Source organism: Zeus faber, assembly GCF_960531495.2.
Source record: "Zeus faber genome assembly, chromosome: 9".
Taxonomy (NCBI): domain Eukaryota; kingdom Metazoa; phylum Chordata; class Actinopteri; order Zeiformes; family Zeidae; genus Zeus; species Zeus faber.
This window is the reverse complement of record NC_137197.1, coordinates 21,119,151-21,139,868: the sequence shown is the minus strand read 5'-3', so window position 1 is coordinate 21,139,868 and position 20,718 is coordinate 21,119,151. Positions and strand designations below refer to the sequence as shown.

At 47.6% G+C, this 20,718-nt stretch overlaps 1 protein-coding gene across 1 annotated transcript; it reads right to left on the bottom strand.

Moving 5' to 3' along the window:
* Positions 1 to 8,466: 8,466 nt before the first annotated feature.
* Positions 8,467 to 19,404, bottom strand: rtn4rl1b (reticulon 4 receptor-like 1b; the record flags this gene model as incomplete). Its single annotated transcript, XM_080006691.1, has 3 exons — positions 8,467 to 9,363; positions 10,139 to 10,590; positions 19,218 to 19,404. The coding sequence occupies 3 exons, from the start codon at positions 19,402 to 19,404 to the stop codon at positions 8,467 to 8,469; spliced, it is 1,536 nt and encodes a 511-aa protein (XP_079862817.1).
* Between the last annotated feature and the right edge of the window lie 1,314 nt (positions 19,405 to 20,718).

The following is a 20,718-nucleotide window of genomic DNA, read 5'->3' as shown; positions in this document are numbered from 1 at the left end:
CTATGAAGTGGATTTCGCCATCTGTCAGATTGGGTGTGGAATGATTAATGGGAGTGGGAGGGGAGCGCTGTGTGTATCATTAGCCTCTTGTCTGGAGTGCGCTCCACTCCAGAAGCGATGGCCTTCGCCACATCACACTGAGACTACAACTTTTCAGTTTATCAGGCCTTCACAATTGATTGTATGTTAATTGCCGCCATTGATCAGGACAAAAGCAGACAAGGGGCTGCCTCAATGGCGCATTGTGCTCGGAGTGAACGGGGAGGGTTGTTGTCCTGGAAAAAACTGGTAATAAAGTTTTCCAATGAACCCTATCAGCTTTTAGAGGCAAGGTGCATTTAAGCAGCCATCATTTCTAACAAGCAGAGATTAGTGGTGTCAGAGAAGGGCCATTCCGCAACCACGCCGCGCACCCACGAGCACTGGGCCGATCGATCGCACAACATCTTGATTGAGCAGTGCAAACACTACAACGAAATGAGCATCGGTCCAACGGCATCATCGATCAACCGCGGACCAACACATAAAAGTAGTTTCTTTAGGGTTTGAGGAAACCGTTATGCGCGCTTTTTGAGCTTCCGTTATCGAAACGTCAAATTCAGCAGAATGTAGAGATGCGGGGAAAAAAAACCCAAAATATTTTTCAGACTTCTCAGCGTGAACCCCGTGTTGAGACAAACACGTCTTTCGAATGACAACAAGCTCAGTTCGTTGGATTCAATTGCTCATTGGATCCCTTGGAAAAAAAAAAAAAAAAAAAAAAAAAAAGGGTTGGGGCACAGAAAAAAACGCGCCCTTGAGGCTCCTGTTCTCTCGCTTTGAAGAGGAGGAATTAGGCGAACCCTGCCCGCTGCACGTCCTGCTGTGGAAGCGGAGAAGATTTGCGCGCGGCAGTCAAATGGAGAAACAATGTGATTCAAATTTTTTATTTTTTACTTTTTTGGTTCCTTTTCGTTATTACGCTTTATCGTATTATTGCCGTTTTACTCTCTGGCTTTGCTTCAAAACTTGCCGCGTTGGATCGTTTCAAATTGAACCGTTTGATTTCTGCCTCCATTGCCCAAAGTAATGAAGTCTCCTTCGATGAAGCTTAGCCGGCCGGAGGGGCGCTGCCCTTCGGCCGCCTGGCGTAAAGCCGCTTCATGAAATGTGACATTCTGCACCGAGGTGTCTCTGCTGTGTGCTTGTTAAAGCAAAGTAGTGCATTTACATAATGCATTTCGATGCTTTTCCGTATGTTTCCTCCTCCCTGACATGCAATTTGAAAGGATTAGGAAAGCTGTCATACAGTACGTGTAGAAGGTGTGGGTCGGGTGACCGGATGCCAACAAACCACATGCGGGGCAAAGAGTTTGTTGGTGTCGGACCATGCGGGGCACGTCACGCACGCTGAGAGGCAGTCGAAACTTTATCACGTGATGTCTATCTCGCTTTTCCCCCTTCGTGAGCCTCACATGCGCTGCGTGGCTCTGTGAGGATTCACCACCGGATTCACCCAGTTATGAGAAGCTCGCCCGTCTTGGTTGTGGCTGCGTTTCCCTTTTCTTACTGCAAGTTTCCATCGTGCTCCGCCTAAACCTGCACGGTTTGATGAAGGACAGATTGGTTGGCAGTGGTTTGACTTTTTGAAAACTAGAGGCAATCAAAGTGCGGGACGCCGATCAAGTGATGAAAAACGCTGCGCAGCACAATGTAAAGAGGGACGCCTGGTCACCCTGCTGTAGGTGCGGGTGTGTACTCTGGCTGCTCAAGTCCCCCCCGTCTTTAGTATGCGGTGCATGAAAGCACGCCACTGCTCATAGGGGGTTCTAAGAGAAATAAATGGCCAAAAAAAAAAAAAAAAAAAAGGTAAGAAAGAGCCTCATACAGAAGGAGGTGGTATTAGCTCTGTGATTGAGCGGGGAGAGTGGGACTGCGAGGAGCAGAGCGAGCGAGGAGTCAAGGTGTAGGTATTATGTTGTTATATGGCGTTTCTCCCTCTTCTAATTACCATGTCCCCGAGTGCTTTTATACCCTACAGCTCCCCCACTTTCTTCATCTGCGTTTCAATGCTGCAATTGCTCGCTTTTAATTAAAGCCACAGAGCGGTGACAGCGAGTCATTTAAAAGCCTCGGAACAGTCACGATAGTCACAGGCTCTATTTTTGGGCATTTATGCCGGAAAAAAAACTGCACCCACAGTGCGCTTATGCCTCAGTATGAATCAACAAGCTGCGTATTTCCTGCATGAATTAGAGACACCAAATCGTACGCCCTTGCTGCTATTTTGGGAAGCCCTCAGTGTGTCGGGTGAGCGTGTACTGTAATAACAGCGTTTTTATCGAACTAGTGTCTATATGAGGCCCAGCATTGTCAAATGGTGCACCTATTCTAATTTATAAGATAACTTCTTGTCGCAGGGTTATTAATTATTTTCCTGTTTTACTCTGCTCTCCTGTCATGTATGCATTGCCTTTCTATTTTTTTTATTTTTTATTTTTCACAATTGGGATGTTTTACTTCTACGCTTATCTTTTGCTTGTATATTTTTCTCTTCACCCAGAATCTGCAGTCAGCATGTTTCTCCTGCCTCGTGCGGCTCACTTACGTACATTTTTAGACCTCTTACCTCTTTCTCCCTTCGGTCATATTTTCTTAATGCCACCAAATGCCATATTTATTAAAAAAAATATATATTATAAATAATTTTTAACTCATTGTTTTTTGCAATTTTGGCTCGGTGTACCGGCGATGTGTTTGGCGGCCTACCTTTATTTATTTATTTATTTATTTTAAGTAGAACCAGGCTCTGACTTAATGCCGCTCGCTCCTGGATCGCACTTCAGTGAGACAATCACAATTAGACTCCCGCCTTTGAAGTTTTCACCAATAAGTGGGGCAAGTCAGATGAGGGTATCTGTGAGTGAGATACTAATATCCCTAAAAGTTGAGAAAAATACAAGAATTCTTTGCTAAGCTGTCCGCCGGCGAGACAGACTCGCCCGGCGATGGTTTTGTTTAAAACGCGCTCTGAGTTATTGCCTGTATTTAGTCCAGCATCATTAGTCCAGAAATGTATCACCTTGTTGAGTTAATCTGGTGTTGTGTCCCCGGCTCCACCGCGAGAGCTCATAGCTTCGCATCTAATGTAATCAGTGATTACCCTTATGATGCGGCCGTAACAAAGTGCCTTCACTGTACAGTGTTTAATTGTCTGTTTCCTTTCTAATGAGACAGAAAAGCTTGCAGTACAGCTGCTGGTCGAGACAAATGGAGGGCACTCCTCTTTACAAACAAACAGAACACAAATTGAGGAGGCGGGACATCTTTCTGGGGAGGGGGTGAATGCTCCCGGCGCCATCCGTCTACCCGTCCGCTTTGCCCATCGGGGCACCGGGGCCCTCGACGGGGCACCGTTCAGGGCCCGGAATCTTGTCAAATGGGGACCTTGGCGGTTCCTAAAAGACTTTGCCGGTTGCTTCCCCCCGCCGCTCCGAGCGACCGCGGCGATATTACGTGAATCGGGAGGAAGTGGCGCGAGACAAAGGGGCAAAAGGGGCTTATTTCCTCCATCTGCTTCTTCCCCGTCAGGGCCGCAGGGCATCCAGGCCGGCTCCGGGTGCGAGGCAGGGAGCCGCCCTGAGGTCGACGCCGGTTCATCCGAGGGTCGCGGACCGCTTACACCTCTAGGCGACTCAGCGTCACCAATTAGTTGAAGCCCTGTGGGTCTGCTGAGGTGGGAGGAAAGAGAAAGCTGGCGATTTTGCGGAGCTTCGGTTACGGCTTCACCTCCTCCCCAATCAAGGCCCATAATTGGTGGTATCACAGCTCGGGGGGGTGGGGTGGGGGGGGGGGGGGGGGGGGTAACAAAGGATAGAGATGACGTGTGCGCGTTGCTTGTCACGGCCACACCCTCTTCCTTTGTCTGGGTTCAGCCAAGAATAAGATCCCTCGCTCTGGCCTTCATCTGATCCGCTGTCTCAGTCTCAGTGTGATTACTGTAATGCCGTGATGTCTTGTGTGTGTGCCAACTTGTGCCGACAACTGTCATGTTTTTATCTAATCCTGATGTTGAGGTCTCGTACGGGTCTATTTCATCCCAGCTGCTGTCAAAAATCTATTTCCCCAAAAACATCAATAAAGGGTTTATATATATATATATATCTATATCTGTATATATCGATCTATATATATATATATATATATATATATCTCATCTAAATATATTTATCTATCTATTTATCTATCTATATACATATATATATATATATATATATATATATATATATATATATATATACACAGTATATATATCTATCTAAACATATTGTATCTATCCATTTATCTATATACTGTATATGTATACTGTATATTTATATATATATACTGTATATCTATCTATCTATCTATCTATCTATGGAATATATATATGGCATAAATATATGCCATATATATGCCATATATATATATGCTATTGCTGAAATGGTAAACATGTTGATCCGCTTAATACTATTTCCACACCCCATCAAGTACCACAATTAGCTCCAAATATTTTTTTTTTGCCGTATTTGCCTTCATCAAACATCTAATTCCTCTAATCCAGTTTTGACATCACGATACAAAGGAACTGTAGCTCCGAGACGCTTGCCGTTTACCCTCTGGATGACACGGGACTCCATGTCCAGGTACCAAACAAAACAACAGCCTCGTAGGACGTTTTATAGCATCAAATATGACGCGACTGAGGGGAGCGTGGGACTCGTCATCAAAGGCCAGGCCGTGGCAAGACATCTGATCGGGCTTTCCAGCCAACGTCTGTCGGCGTCGTCCGCTGGGATCGTTTAACAGCACCTTCCCAAGCGTACATGTTTTTTTGTTGTTAATTAGCCTTTTCTTATTTGTACCAATTACAATTCCCGGCAGAGCCTCACAGTACCAATGGGTGCCGCGCTGTACTACATCTGAATTGCACCTCAAATATCTGTAAGACGTGGCATCACAGAAGTTATCGCTTCAGCATCTCAGAGTCGGCGTCAGTCGGTCAGTATCTACTACCTTCTTGAGTGGTAGATCGTGCGTTTTGTCCGGAGAACTTCTATTCTACTATAGAGCTGAGAGTGATTTAGTGAGTTGAGTTCAGGGAGGCAGAAGAAATAGCAGGTTTTGTGGTGGAGGCTCAGGTCGGGAGCTGGAGCACTAAGTGAAGCTGGTGTGTGTGTGTGTGTGTGTGTGCGCGCGCGTGTGTGCGCACTTGCTTGTTCCAATGCTCAGCATCGCAAAAGCTTATCAATTCAAATGCAATTCCAAAGACATCCATACGGATGTATACAACTCAAACTTGCTTTTTTTTTTCTCTTCTTCGTTCAACAGAAAAAGGGGGGGGAAACAAGATTACCCACTTACTCGCGGATCAATTTTCATCAGAGAGAACGTTATAGCCTCCAGAGCAGCAGGAAATAGAATTTATGTTTTTAGATCCATTAATAATAACAATAATAATAATAATAGGATATCCACAGATCCTGTGTGACACTTTCATTAACACCCACGGTGCTTTTAAATGATTTTTTTGCTCTGCAGTGTTCCACTGTCGAGCTGCGTTCCTGTGAGGGCTGGAAGTGCCGACTGCAGCAGGTTTTCACTTTTTCTTTTTTTTCCCCTTCATCTCTTGGTCAATAACTCATCCCCGTGTGTATTTTCCCGCTTTTCGCAGTTTTTGTAAGTAAAATAACACTTCGCCCCTCTCCCGCTCCGATTTTCGGTGATATTTGCATCCCGCGCCCGATATATAAATCCTTGGCGCGTGAGAAAGGTGTTCCTGTGGAAAACAGGCGGTTGCACAGGCGGGGTCCGATCGGGGGGGTGGCGGACTGCAAAGTGGGGCAAAGACGGCGCGGGAAAACAGGGTGGGAAACACACCGCGCTGACAGAATCAATCCCCCGGCTTAAATGAATTATGAAGGAAATAAAGACGAGGAGGCAGGGGAGCGGGCCCGGTTTTCCAAACCCCGGCAGCGGGCTCCCGGAATCTCGAAGGAAGAAACCACGGCAAACTTCAGCGGTCAACATAAGAAGATATAGACTTTAATATCTTTATAAACATTTTGTACGGCTGTTCTTTGATGATAACTAATCCAACAATAGAACTATGGCAAGGAGGAGGGGGGGGGGCAGGGGAAAGGAGGGGGGTACAGCAAGAAGGGAGGTGAAGAATTGTGCATTGTTTTGCAAATAAAAGTTTCTGAAAGTATTACACGAAAAAAATGTAAATGTAAAATGTAAATAAACAAACTCATCTGAAATAGCGAAAAAAAAACCAAAAAAAAAAAAACAACCCGAAATGATACAAAGAAACGCGTGTGAACGATGCGCCCTCCCCCCCCCCCGAGCGGGGGGGGGGGCGCAGAAAAACCCTGTTATCATCATTGACGTCAGCAATATTGTTTTTTTTTGTTATTTTTTTTTTTCTCATAATAATACAGTAAGTGATTAATATCAGCACTGCAGCGAGTCCTCTGTGTGGCACACAGTTCACATCGTGGTTGCAAACAGCGTCTCGTCTCCGGCTTTGAGGGGGAGGCACAGGGCTCCAGGAGAACGGGGGTCCCGCGGTGGTTCCGTGGCGCCCCGCGGTGGTTCCGTGGCGCCCCGCGGCGTCCCCTCCGGACGCCGTCTCGTGGACACGGGATATCCGCCCGCGTCCCTCGACGATAAACATCCGACAACAAAGACGCACATTTGCAGTCCTCTCCCCGGCAAGTTCCCTGTTTTGCCATGCTCTGTTCATGTTGCTGCTGTGTCTTTTTTTTTTTTTTCTGAATTTCTTTTATTTTTTTTTCTTAATCGTTTAACTAATCACAGAAGTCATTTAGGTACACACATTTTTATTTCTCGAGTCGTGTTTGTTTGTTTGTTGTATTCCTTTGAAGTTTGGGGATTGAAAAAAAAAAAAAAAAAAAAAAAAAATTATATAAAAAAAATAAAATAAAAACCGTCCATGTTCTCGATGAGGAGAAATTCCCGCGCTGAAGAAGGATCCGTTCGGCGCAACCGCCCCGGCAACTTGAGGAAGCAAAAAAACAAAACAAACAAAAAAAAAAATCCCGGTTTGACCCTTTGACCCATAAGGCTCCACATCGCGCCCCGCCTCCTTGGCCTGCGCCGCGTCAGGGGTGCATCTCTAGGTCCTTTAGCGAAACTCAGATGAACACTTGACGCACGATACAGACAAACTCCTCAATTGTCATGGCTCGTTCCCCGCCGACGCGCGACTTTCCAAGCAAATTAAAAATAGCACAAATCGGTCCCTTTCTCACATCCGCACCGATAATTAGCAGCTCGATATTGAGTTGCACAGCAGAGGAGGGGCTCCACGGCAGAGAGATGAAAGTGGGGTTTGGGTGGAGAAACGCGATGCTCTTGGGAAAAATACCGAAGTAGGCGCAAGGTTGGTACCAAATCCAACACCGTGACATGCAGTTGGGAGAATCGCTGATACAACTGCTTCTGCACCGTGCGGCGGCGGTGGCGGCGGCGGCTCTGTTTACCATCGCGCCAGAGCCGTGGCTGTGGATTTCTAGTCGGCTCGGGCGCGAGCGAACCACATTCCTTGGTCTGATACTGAACGATGATTTATTGCCCTACTTACAGTTTATCTCCCTGTTGATGAGAAATAATTCCACCCAATTGGCCCTCTTGGTGGCGGAGGAAAAAACAAACAAACAAAAAAAAAAAGATGGAATAAAAAGTACATTTGGCAAAAAATATATATATATATCAAGGCTATAGAGAGGGGCAGACATCGGGCGTTGTATGCGGTGTCATCCATCTCCCGCTTCCGCCGCCCCGTTATCGATTTTCAAACGGTGAACTGAAAAGTTTAAGCGGGTCGGAAACCCTTTGACCTCCGGCGCGTCCTTCAAAATGTCAGCCGGCCGACCGACCCCCTCAATGGCGCTTTCCTCTTCCTCGGACACGGGCCGACGCAGAGATCCTCTCGTTTTTGCTTCCGCTGCATCTCCTCCCTTTTTAGCACATTCAGCGCACCAAAAAAAAAGATAAAAGAACAAAACAAAACAAAACAAAACAAAAATTAAACAAAACAATGAGAGAGACGGACAACTTAGGGTTTGATCATAACGGCATCAGTGGCAGTGCAAGCTTGGGCTGCGTCCCCCGTCTTGTCTTCCCGTGACCCCCAGTCCCTCAAACACTAATGTGAGTCTTTCTGCTTGGATGTTTGATGCTTGGCGGTTTCAGAGTCAAAAAAGTAAAGCTCCCTACACACATTTTACACACACACACACGCCCACGCACACACACAGACACACACACACACACACACACACACACACACACACACACACACACACACACACACACACACACACACACACACACACTTAAAAGACACCAATGAGCCTTGGAGTGCAGGAGCGAGACCGAGGGCTGCTTTCTATTAATTAGCATTTTGTACTGCCCTGCAGCTCAGCGGAGTATGGAGTCAATGTTTGTGGTTACCAAGGCCCCCAAAAGAGTGAAAACACATAATGAAGAAACTCGTAAAGTTGCTCTATTGTTGGCTTGCTGGACCCCGCTAGGAGGGCGAACAGTGGTCCGGGGGGTGCACTTGTGCTTCCTCCGCGTGACGGTGCCGTCCGGGGACGTGTGGTCGTACTTTCCCCTGTCTATAAAATCCGGCGAGGAATCCTCCTTGTCCGCCATTAGCTCCTTGGAGTGCACCTCGTTATCCCCCTTTCCCTTGTTCGCCCTGTTGCGGGGCTTGGTGCAGTTCCGGGAACGGCCGGGCCTCGAGGGGTGCACCAGGCGGGTGTGGTCCCCGGGGCCCGGCGCCGCACCTCCGTTCAGGGACGGATTTACGGTGCCCGACAAGTTGTTGGTCTTACTCTGGGCTCTGGACTCAGAGTTGGGTATGGTCGGGGAACAGTTTGGGAAGTCCTCCTTGCTCAGCTGCTTGAGGTCCTTCTCCAGCATTTTCTCCGGCGCCTGGCAGCCTACCGACGACGTCGAACCCCTGAAGCGCTTCAACCACTCCCACAGGGACAGGGCCTTGCAGTCGCAGGCCCACGGGTTGCCGTTGAGGCGCAGGTATTCCAAGGCGGGCAGCATGTCCAAGCACTGTCCAGACAGCTCGACTAGGGAGTTGTTGAACAGGTAGAGGGTGGTGAGGCGCTTGAGGTCGTGGAAGGCCAGGCGGTCCACCCACTGGAGCTGGTTCTGGTGCAGCAGCAGGCGGTCCAAGGCCCGCAGACCTCTGAAGGTGTTTTGGTGGAGGCTCCACAAACGGTTTCCGTGCAGGAACAGGTGGCTCAGGTTGTGGAGGTCTGCAAAGGTGTCATCCTGCAGGAACTTCAGATGATTGTCCTGAGGAAGAAATGTTGTAGGATTAGGTCTGAGATGTCTGTCTCTCTCTCTGTCCGTCTGTCTGTCTGTCTGTCTGTCTGTCTGTCTATCTATCCATCTACAGTATCTATCACGTGCTGCGTTTCACAGCTTCTTGGCTCTCTTCTATATATGCTGTACACAGTCTATATCACAGTAGCTATTAGACAGGATGCACACAGACTGCATTATGTAATTGCTGCTTCGCAGTGGATTTAGAGTTTCCAATAGTTCTGGCTTGAATATGATAATTTTTGGGTCTCTGCGAGATATTTTTATTCAGCATCTGGCATCGGGCTGTGCAACGGATTAACAATGTGCTCGTGATCAATAGAGAAGAAAGGTCAAATAACATACTTAATGGATGCCTGTGCTTAAAAAAATCCAGCCAGATACTTGGCTCAAAGGACAAAAACACTGTGATTTGAAATCTACTGCAGTCATTTTCTGGCAAATTAAAATATAACAAAAGTGCATAGTATTTACCTTATCATATGAGAGCCAAACATGCTGGTGCTTAAAGCAGTAATATTTTTCAACAGATTCCACGCCAGACCCCCAGAACACAAATGGAATACTTTTCAGCCTGTGTTTTTACCAGGGTTTGGGCAATTATGGGATTCCTTGCTTTGGAATTTGTCCGGACATGTTTTAGAAGATTATTCCCAATTAATGACAACATTTATTTTGTTAATTGCACTCAAACTAGGACATTTGACAGCCCCCCCCAAAAAAACCTTTGACAGTGTTAACATACCTGGAGGTAGAGATACTGCAGACTCCTGAGTCCTTGGAAGATGTTATTGGGCAGCGCGCTGAGTCCACACCGGTACAGGTGCAGAGCGTTCAGACGGGTCAGCCCGTGGAACGTGTCCGCAGCCAGGGAGCGCAGGTGGCGGTTGTCCCCCAGATCCAGCTCCTCCAGCAGGGTGAAGCCGTGGAAGGTGGAGGGCTCGATGTACGTGATGTTGTTCGAGTAGATCCAGAGGGTCACCGTGGTGGAGCTGAAGTGGCCCCGCAGCAGCCGGTGGATCTTGTTGTTCTGCAGGAAGATGCGCTCGCTGTCGGGCGGGATGCCTTCGGGGATGGTCAGGAAGTTGTGGGCCTGGCAGGAGACGGTGCTGGGCGTGGTGTAGCAGATGCAGTGACGGGGACAGGACCACGAGAGCTCGAGACCGCAGAGAACCAGAAGGAACTCCAGACCACAGCCTGCAGTTGCGAGAGCACGGCACGCACACAGGCACGCGCGCGCACGCACACACACAAACAAACATGGAGAGGGAGATCACAGACACACAGGGATCACACAGAGAGAAAATACAGAAAAAACAAATTAGTTCAGGTATATTCGGACTTCAGATTTGAGACTGAATATAAATCAAACCTTTATTTCTTTGATGTCAAATTCATAACTTGAAAGCGGGGAAGATTAGTTCAGAAAAATAAAATTTGTGTTGAGAGAGCTTGTGCATAGGGGACAAGAACACTTAGAGCAGGATCCGGCTCGTGGGAAAATGAGATATTGACGAGGAGGAGAGGGAGTAGACGGTGGAAGAAGAGGGGAGACGGCATTAGAAGGAGCGGGGCTCAACGGTGACAGTTACAATAAGAGGGATTATGCGGAGGGTGAGACAGTGAAAGAATTATTCAAACTACAGAAATACCTCCTTCGAACAAATCACTCGCGCTCAGCAGATCACCTGCTGCTCGGCACCAACCCCTTTTTTTACCCCCCCCCCCCCGAGTCTCAAATCAGAGACACATTGTCCTTCCCCGCGGTTTTAACGAGACAAATTAGGGCAAAGCTTTACTCTCCCCCCAAGGCTTACAGCATCTTCAGGTCCAAATCCCGTAGAGCATCCTGTCCCTTTTAGGGTTGCCCCCTAAGAGCGTTCTGAAAAGAGCAGACAATAACAACAGGATTTCTCCGTGTCGCTCATTGGATCCCCGGTGCCCCGCGCCTTTTGTTGTTCTACCCATTTACGGCGATTCAGCCATAACCGCTTTCACCGGAGCTCCACCACCGCGGGGGGAAATTTGCATGCCGGGTGGGCGTTTTTTTTCCGCCTTTATCCGCGTCCGCCCCGTCCTGCTCCGCAGCGATTTTTGAGGCCACATTTAATCGGTTTGTGATGTTAAATGGGGCGTGGAATGTTCATTTCAGCTCCTGGTCGCCTTCTCCTGGGCGTTTAGTCTCGCCGCTGATTGGCGACAGGATTCCCGAAATCCTTCACTTGGGACTTATCCCCGGTTTCATCTAGACGAGCTGATGAAAGTCCCCTCTGAATATCCTGGCTGTCGTTTGCTCAATGCATTATTCAGCGCCCCGAGACAATTCCCTGATTCTAATCGATATAGCCGTGTTCCCCCCGCCGTCGTAATCCCTGCCATTTTTACGCTGGAATCTGTGAACGGGAGAATAACTCCCTTGCATGAGAACGGAGTATTTATCTGAAAGTGCTCTCTCCCCAAAACGGCTAAGCTGTGACATTCAGCGTCTGACTCCCGCAACCTTTTCGGCGGCGAGTCTGCGCCGGGCGCCCGAGCGACGCCTGCGCGCGTAGGAAGCCGGGCGGGGAAGAAAAAACAAAAAAAAACAAAAACGCCGTTATCCTGTTTGTTGAGCCCCCCGCCACCGGGCGACAAAGCCGAATGACACACTCACCCGAGTCGCCAAACAAATGCGGGGCCCCGCGATACGAGGCGTTTTTTTTTGTTTTTTTTCCTTCCCCGCGGCTGAACAAATGCCCCAAAAAAGGTTGAGCGACTTCTCCGGGGCACTCGTCTCCCTCTGACAGGCCGACAAAATGTACAATGTTGTCTGTGGGAATATGCCAAACCACCGGAAGACGTGGCCTTTGTCTGGTTCAGCGTTTCCCGCCGCCCCGCCACAAAAATGTGATTAATGTCATTCTTTTGGACCACCTGTACAACCTTTATCCCTCTGGCAATTAACCGGACCTGTCATGCAGCCCGGGCACAACAAGCACACTTCCACTTTTATATCACGTTGCATCTCCCGCTCTCTCTTTCGGTCGCCCCCCCCCCGGCGCTCTCTCTCTCTCTCTCTCTCTCTCTCTCTCTCTCTCTCTCTTTCTCGCCTGCTCTTCAGTTCAGTGTTTCTCAACCGCCGTGCCCGTCGCACAGGCGTTGCCGTAAAAATGTTTTGAAGTCCACTTAAAAAAATGATAAAAAAATAATGGAGACTAGCTCTAGCGTTGCAAGATCAAACTACGGGCTGCACTAATTCAACTAATTCATCAGTTCCAGTCGGAACAGCGGCTCGAGTTTCACACTGAAGGACTATTGAGATTCGGTTCTTGAAGAGCCGCCCCGGTAAAGGGCAAAGAGTCGTTCGATTTTTCCGACCCCTTCGTCTGCTTATTTGATTAAGTTGGTGTCACGCACAGCGAGCGAGGGAGGACTTCCTGAGCGACAAACGAGAGTGAGGGTTGAGAGTGGAGCCCTCCCAAAACTCATTTAATTCTGTCAAAATTGATTATGTTGGTGGAATGCAAAGTTTAAATCAGTACGTAAATTCGATATGAATTATGCCCAATGCCTAGACCCTTTTTTTTTTTTTTTGCCCTTGGACTTATTTTGCCCTCAGTAATTATTTTCTAGCTTTTGAGTAAAAGAGTCACTTGCTGGCTCTATCGCCAGAGTGACTCCCGATTCCAGATTAAAAGATTGGTTTGCCGCGAAAGGAATCATTCGGGGAGCCTTGCATCACTCACTATTAGCAGGCCATAATAATAAGCGGTTCTATGGTTAGTGGTTAATAGTGGTGTCCTGTGGGATTATTTCATTTTAAAAGCGGTGGCTCTAGTCCAGGGTTGGGGAACCTTTTTTGCTGGGAGAGCCATAAAAGCCAAATATTTCTAAATGTATTCCCTTGTAAGCCATATTATATTTAATAAAATTGAATGCAACTTAATGCATGCAATTTTTAAGTAAGGCATACATTTTTAACACATAACACATCTCTTAGTACTTAAAAAAGCGCTATATATAATACATTTCTCTTTATTCTTCTTAATAATATTGTTGGCATACTGTAGCTAACCAATAATAAATTAAATACTTTTCACCATTAATGCGACTTCTGGTGCTGCATGGTTTTGCTGATGGCCTTGTAGTCTGGTTCATATGTCGTGAGGTTAAGCTTCATGCTGCGTTGAGGCTTCCATCAGTTAAACGTGAGCGTAGCTTGGTCTTAATGTTTCTCAGATGCCAGAAAGACTGCTCACATGCGTATGTAGAGCCAAACATGGTCAATACGGCAATACTCACACGCTGCATTGCGTGGGATGTGACAGGAAGCTCATTCCAAGTTTTAAGAATCAGCTGGTCTTCAGCTGTTCAAGTTCAAGTTCAAGAGATTATTTGTCACATACATATTGAAGTTTTTTCCATTTCGGTCCACTTGTGTTCAGCTGATTGGTCCGACTCGAGGCAGGGAGTTTTCTTAATGTTCGTCTGTCTTACAGAGGGGATCGGCGCACGGGCTCGTAAGCAGCCCAGCAGTGGAACGCCATTCCTCCTGCGCCCAAGAGGATCATTATTATCCACAATTATTATAATAATCCTCAGTGATATATATAATTGTGGCCTGCGTGCCGCATATTGAAATGAACAATAAAACTCTCGCCATGTCTGCGCACCGCGGCCAGAAAGACTCCATCTCCCTCCCTAAACACTTACACTTACCACAAGTGGCGCCTGAGCAGAGACCCGGGAGGGGCAGGGCGCCGAGTGAAAGGCGCCCGGAGTCTTTCTGTGGTCCGCAGCCGGTGCTTGACTACGCCCCTTTGTCCGCCATATTTATATTTTGAATTTTATTTTCAAAATTGTAATTTCTCTTACCTGTTTTCCTTTAAAATGACACAGAATAATTATTTATTACTTGTCAATTGTGATGAAAAATTTTAGCTCAAAATTGTCTGCCAGTCATATACCGTCATCGAAAGAGCTATAATTGGCTTGTGAGCCAGAGGTTCCCGACCCAGGGGTTCCCGACCCCTGCTCCAGTCCATTCCCGCCTCTATCCATTCTGCATGTTCAAGCAGCTGTCTTGCGGTATATCGTGGTGTTTAAGTGAATAAATGCAAATGTTGTGCGTCGCTCGTGGGAAAAGCAGGTTTTCTGTGGACGTATCAAACAAACAGAAAAAGGACACACTAAATCATAAATCCCTCGCTTGAGGAACACTTTCATTTGAAGCCGAGCCAGCGGTTACGTGAGACGCTGCTTTGTATTCATTGAAAGTTGTTTCTGATGAATGTCGATACTCATCTTGCTTTAGACCCACCCAGAATAAGTTGAAAATAAAACCCTTTTTTTTCCACCACTGACGCATGTACGGCTGCACGCACCAACAAAAAAAATAAAAATAAAAATAACCTGATACAACTCTTTGGATCAGCAATTGCCTTGGCAGATTTACATGCAGGAGATTCCATTATTTATACGGCAAATGTTGCTACAACTCAAGTAATTATCTTTTTTTCGGAGCCCTTGCTCTATCTCCATTAACACTTTGCTTCATGCATATCTTAAATAGAATTAGGAATCAGCCTCCTGACAGGATAAATAATCAGCGGGGCCGGGAGAGACGGAGCTACGGGCGGAAAGCAAGAGAGCGAGAGCGTAGATCCCTCCCGGATAGGGAGACAATCTCAATCAGGGATGGAGATGCTAATCATGTTGGACACATGTGGATGCCCCGCCCCTCCTCTTCCTCCCCAGGTTGTCAGGACGCAGTAATTGATTCTTTGGCTTGCTTAATCTGTTTCTCCGGAATGGCTGATTATTTTAATGCCTTTCCCCGCTATCTCTACTCACAGAGGCCGAAACACAGCGTCAATTAAAAATAAAGTGTAAAAAAAAAACAAAAAACTGGGTAATCAACGCGTCAGAGTTTGTGTTTGCGAGTCGGGATTCGATTTTGGCGGAATCTTCCTCAGTCGGGCCGTGACGCGGGCCGAGAATTTCAGGGATGTCGAAAGGGGATGGAAATAACTCAAACAGATGAAAATAACCAGAGCTCCGCCCTTCCCCTGCTTCCAGCCGCTCTGGGACACGGACGCTGCCTCTGCTGCAGCGGCCCCTTCGTACCTGCAGCTCCCCGATCTTATCGCCCAGGGTGCCACACACACACACACACACACACACACACACACACACACACACACACACACACACACCCACACACACACACACACACACACACACACACCTCAAGTGTAACTGTGATTGTTGATGGCACTGAGAGATGCCATCAATAACCTTTGCTTCTCTCTCTCTTTATCCTCCTTTCAAATCTTCTGCGGTTTATATTTAGCTGCGTCTCGCAAGGCCGTTCTAATCTTTGCTTTTTACCTTCTACGAAGTTGAAGCAAAAAATATATATATATCGTGGTCACATGGGAAGGTAAATGCCCTGTCTGACACGCACGCACGCACGCACACGCACACGCACACACACACACACACACACACACACTTGCAATACTCAATGAGTGTCCCCCAATGTCCTCCTTGACTATAAAGCATAAACACAAGTATCATTCACACGATCAACGTTTGGGAATAACTGAGGCGGTTTCACACCGAGGTCCCACAAGAAACGGGTGGAAAACGGTTTGTTTAGAGCTCTGAAAGGAACGGCTTTCAAGCTGCACGTCAGCAAATACGGACTGTGTGGGACCGCTGTCACCGCGTGGAAATGTAAAGAAATTAGTCTGTGTCACAACGGCATTGTGTGCTCACACAATGAGCCTTTCAGCTCAGATTGTATTATATAAATAGCTTTGGACGTGACGGTGGATATATATGCCAATGCCCATTGGAATTTTGGCAGAATAAAAGGACAGGTTCTGAAAGAGACATAATGTGTTTCTGGACAGGAAGCGGCGCGGCTATTTATGGCACGGCGTCTATAAATATCCTCGTCACGAGTCCGTCAGTCGAGTCCGTCATCCTCTCCCCCGGCCCCTCCCCAAACATGGCCAACAGATGCCATTGAAGGCTCGTTAGGCGGAGAATGATTAAACAGTCTGCAATGAGGTCTGATGTCTGGCCCCGTGACCCCGCGGCTCCCCGATCCTTTGACTCACGTCGGGTGAAATAGATAAATAAATGAACGCGACGCGGTGACTGAGGGTCCCTGGGCGAACAATGGAAGTGGCTGCGTTGAATATCGATGAAACGCAGTTCACATCCAGATTGCCCTCATGAATAACGCATCCGCGCTAATAGGAGGGAAACTGTCCGTCTGTGACTCCGCCCGCCGTTAGACTTTTACAAACTTAATTTCCGGCGTCTCTCCGAGGCGGCCCCGATTAACAGCCAACGGCTGCCGCCCTCGCCGCTGGCCGGTCGTGGGGGCGCAGAGGGCCCCTGCGCGGCGCCACAACGCCATCTGCTCGGGGCGCTCGTGTACAGGAGAGAGGGTTTTAAACGAACCACCGATCACAACGCCAAACCATCGTGTGGGAATATTGCAAAAGTGTAATGGGATGGAACGCATTGGTATCGTGAGCTTGTGGTGCTATTTGATTTTTTTCCGTGACATGATGCACTCTTTGGGTATTTTATGAAAATAAATAAATAAATAAACCCCACCCCGTGTAATCAAAGTAAACAACGTTAGGCCACCGCACTTCAGCTTGTGAATACCGCCCATTTTCCAGCCGCTAAAAAAAGCGATTATCAGTCATACACAGAAGCAGCTTCTGTCCTTTTTTATTTATTTATTTTTTTTAATTCTGGGCTTTGCAGAAAAGGTGTAAAGAGTGACGCCGCCTGCTCTTTGCAGCCGGGTTGACTCATTTCCGTCGACCAGAGATAATGTCCGTCCTCATTGTGTGTGTTCTCCGCCACCGCCCCCTTCACCCAACAGCTCCTATCTTCTCAACGGAAAGGGGAGAGAGAGCGGCAGAAAGTTGGAACGTTGGTCCCTCCCGCACCTCTCTCTTACAAACACGGAACACTGTGTTTTTCGCTGAACGCCAATGGTGAGATTAATGATTCACACAGATTCACACGTGTTATCACAGCGCGGCCGTTTCCCTGCCCGGCGATCTTGGGACAATATTTTGGTGAAACCGAGGTACACAGAGTGTGGAAAAAAAATTAAAACAAAAAATCCAAATATCTTACCCTGTTTTTTATGGTTTGATGGTTTTGTATTTTTTTTATTTTATCAAATTTTTTTATTTTGTTAGGTCCGCTTATTTATCTCCATGTTTCCGTCTGCGTAGAGGCGGGGGAGGGACGGCGACGTAAAGGGGAGAGCTAAGGGGCGAGAATGGGAGCCGCGCAGCCCGAGGCCGAGAGCTCCGTCAGCGTTAGCTGGACCCGAACGACACCTTCATTATTAATGTTTACATCTCTTAAGTGCTTTTTTATGTTGTGGCCCTTAGATCTCACGAGCGGCGGTGGCTGATCAATGGGCTGGCCCCCGCCGATGAATCTCCGCGGAGTCGCGCTTTGGATTGAGCAGAATGACAGATGTGTTTGAGGTCGGGTGAAGGACGGGAGGAGAACGGGAGGAGGACGGGTGGAGGACGGGTGCATGGCTGTACAGACTGAAGGCACCTGTGATTCAGCTGAAGGCAAAGAGGCTCCATAAGAATGTTGTCTCTGAGCACATAGTATAGAGAAAGTGTGCAAAAGACACGCTCCAAAGAACAGAAAAGTCAAAGATAATATGAGTGACAGTAATTGTTTTGGCGTCGGGGGCTCAGAGAGCAGGAAAACAGCTCCTATATGGAATCAGCAACGTGTGGAATAAAAGGGGGAGATTGGGGACTGGAGGGGGTGAATTAGGCTAATTCTCTCACAAAGGCAGAATTCTGAGGTGCTAAAACGAGAGGCAGACGAGGCAGAGGCGTGTAGCTGTAAGCCATCCTCATATTTAATAGCATCATATTAATTAACCATCTAAATGAATGTCTAGTAGGCGTTAACTCTATCTGCATAAATTCCCAGACCCATTTGTACATGAAGGGCAGACCATCATCACGCTGTGTGGAGGAGTACTGATAAATGCCATTCAGGCCACAGCTGCAGGAGAACACGCACGCACACACACACACACACACACACACACACACACAAGCCAAAGATATTGCTGTCAGGGCACCACTATTGGCCACCGACTACTTTCATTCATCATGACAGGACAAAGCTAAATGATTCAAATATATTGCATTCCCGGTGGCAATATTGCGCTGCAATGGCCAAACTAAACTAATGGGTTCTGCCTGACCCGCTGTATATAAATCATCCAAAGTGTATCTATACGTAGTTCATATATTTCCTCTAAAGTGTTACAGAGTGTGTGTAATGCAATTCTGATTGCTTTCTCCGGCGTAGGGGCTAATAATTATCTTTTCGGGCTGACGGTCCTTTTCTATTCACTACAATAGCGGCGATGGAGGTCTCGTCTTGTGCTGGACCTTCAAGCCCGACGACGATGTAACGCCTTGTCACCTCTCCTCCGTCATCCATCTGCAAGCCAAGGACTCAAATCACTCTCCAACTCAATTTCATCAGCTTACTTAGATCTCTACGGTTGCGCTAGGTTTAGGAACTGCAACGGGAAAAACGCTGAAACAGAAGCTGAAATGGTTGCCTTCCCAAGAAAAGCCAAAGCAACATTAAACCGGTGCTGGGGTCATTACCGCAAAAAAGTAATCAATTACAGATTGCTTGTTACTTTAAAATAGTAATGCCTTAATTTACTTAATTACACCCTGTAGAAAGTAATTAGTTACACTACGCGTTATATTACGTCTGATTTCTCCTGAGATGCATTGTCACGTAATTGCCACAGGGCAACTGGGCCAACAGGGGCGGGGCAGCCCACGTGCACGCCCGGGTGTGCATGGGCGGTGTCCGGAGGGGCTCGGGCGGAGGCGGCGGCGGCGGGAGGGACGCCGCCACCGTCTCGCAGCTGCAGGACGTCGTCAGGCGGTGGACGCTCAGCATCGTGGCTTCCTGTTTCCCAGCATGCATTGTGTTCAGACTTTGAGAGTCATGCCATTAAGTTTTATTGTTAAGTATACGTTTTAAACGTCGCATGCAAGTGACATGCATGACCGTTCAGTGTTGGCGTTACGTTGTTGTAATCATCTCTGTTTATGCGGGACGTGTTTTGGGGAATCAAGGACTGAAACCTCGATGGACATTGATGTTTGGTTTGACGACAGCGTTCATGCTTTCCTGCTGTTCATGCTTTCCTGCTGCTTTTCATGCTGCGTGGTGCTATGGACACAATGCACCACTGTGCACTACACGACTTTCTGTCTTGTGATCGGGGAATCTTGACTACATGACTGATCGGCGACAGAGGGTCACACATGACAAAGTCTTTGACCAGGGGGGATCCCGGACCAGTCTGTCGGATCTCCAAACTACGTTTTGGAAACACATGAGAGAAATCAAACGAGACCTGATGATACTTTCTTTTATTTGATCATTGATCACTGTAAAATATAAAATAAATATATATATTAAAAGCAGAATTTAAATAGGAACTGTATTAAAAACCTAGAGAAGAAAAGTAAAATGGGTATGTTGTGTTTCTGGCTGCAGCATCGTGCACTCCCATCTCTCCTTCTCGACCCCTCCCTGTCTGCTCTCATTGGCTCTAACTCGTTGCGTTGCTCCCGACCCGATCACGACGCGACCGGATATTAAACCTGCTTGATATCCCGCCGGCGTCGGCGAGCATGTCCGGTGGCGTCGTGAGCAGTTTGCACCGTGCGCTGGTTTTCCCTCCGATCTGGGGGGGGAGGGGGGGGCTTTGCTCGGTGATCTCCAAAACCCCGTCGGCGAGTGGGAAATGGGCCCCGAATCACGTCGTCTGAGCTCGCCGTAAGCCTCCGTCTCCGTCGGTTTGGGTAGCCCGATAAGGAGACTGTTAAAACAAACTTTGTCTTACTTCACCGACCGCCACCAAACATACAGAGACAGAGATTCCTTCCTGTGTGAGTCAGATAAACCCTGCAACTGATGTGGGCAAACGCCAGTAACGACATGTTTGATCAGCAGCTGTAATGTGATTCCTGAATTTAGAACAGTAACGCCTCACGTCGCTCGTTAGACACAAATGTAATGTGACCGGCCCCGACGCGAAACCTATGGACCGACCGCATCGTCTTTTACATTTTATGGATCTAGCATTCAAGCAAAGAGTTCACACGTCTTTAAGAAGCTGGTCTGCTGACTGTCTTTCAACCTCAAAACCCAAGTTTGATCACATGGGACGGAAACATTTTCACAGAATGGCCTTGAGCAACTGACATGGAAAACCAGCAGCTGAACCTG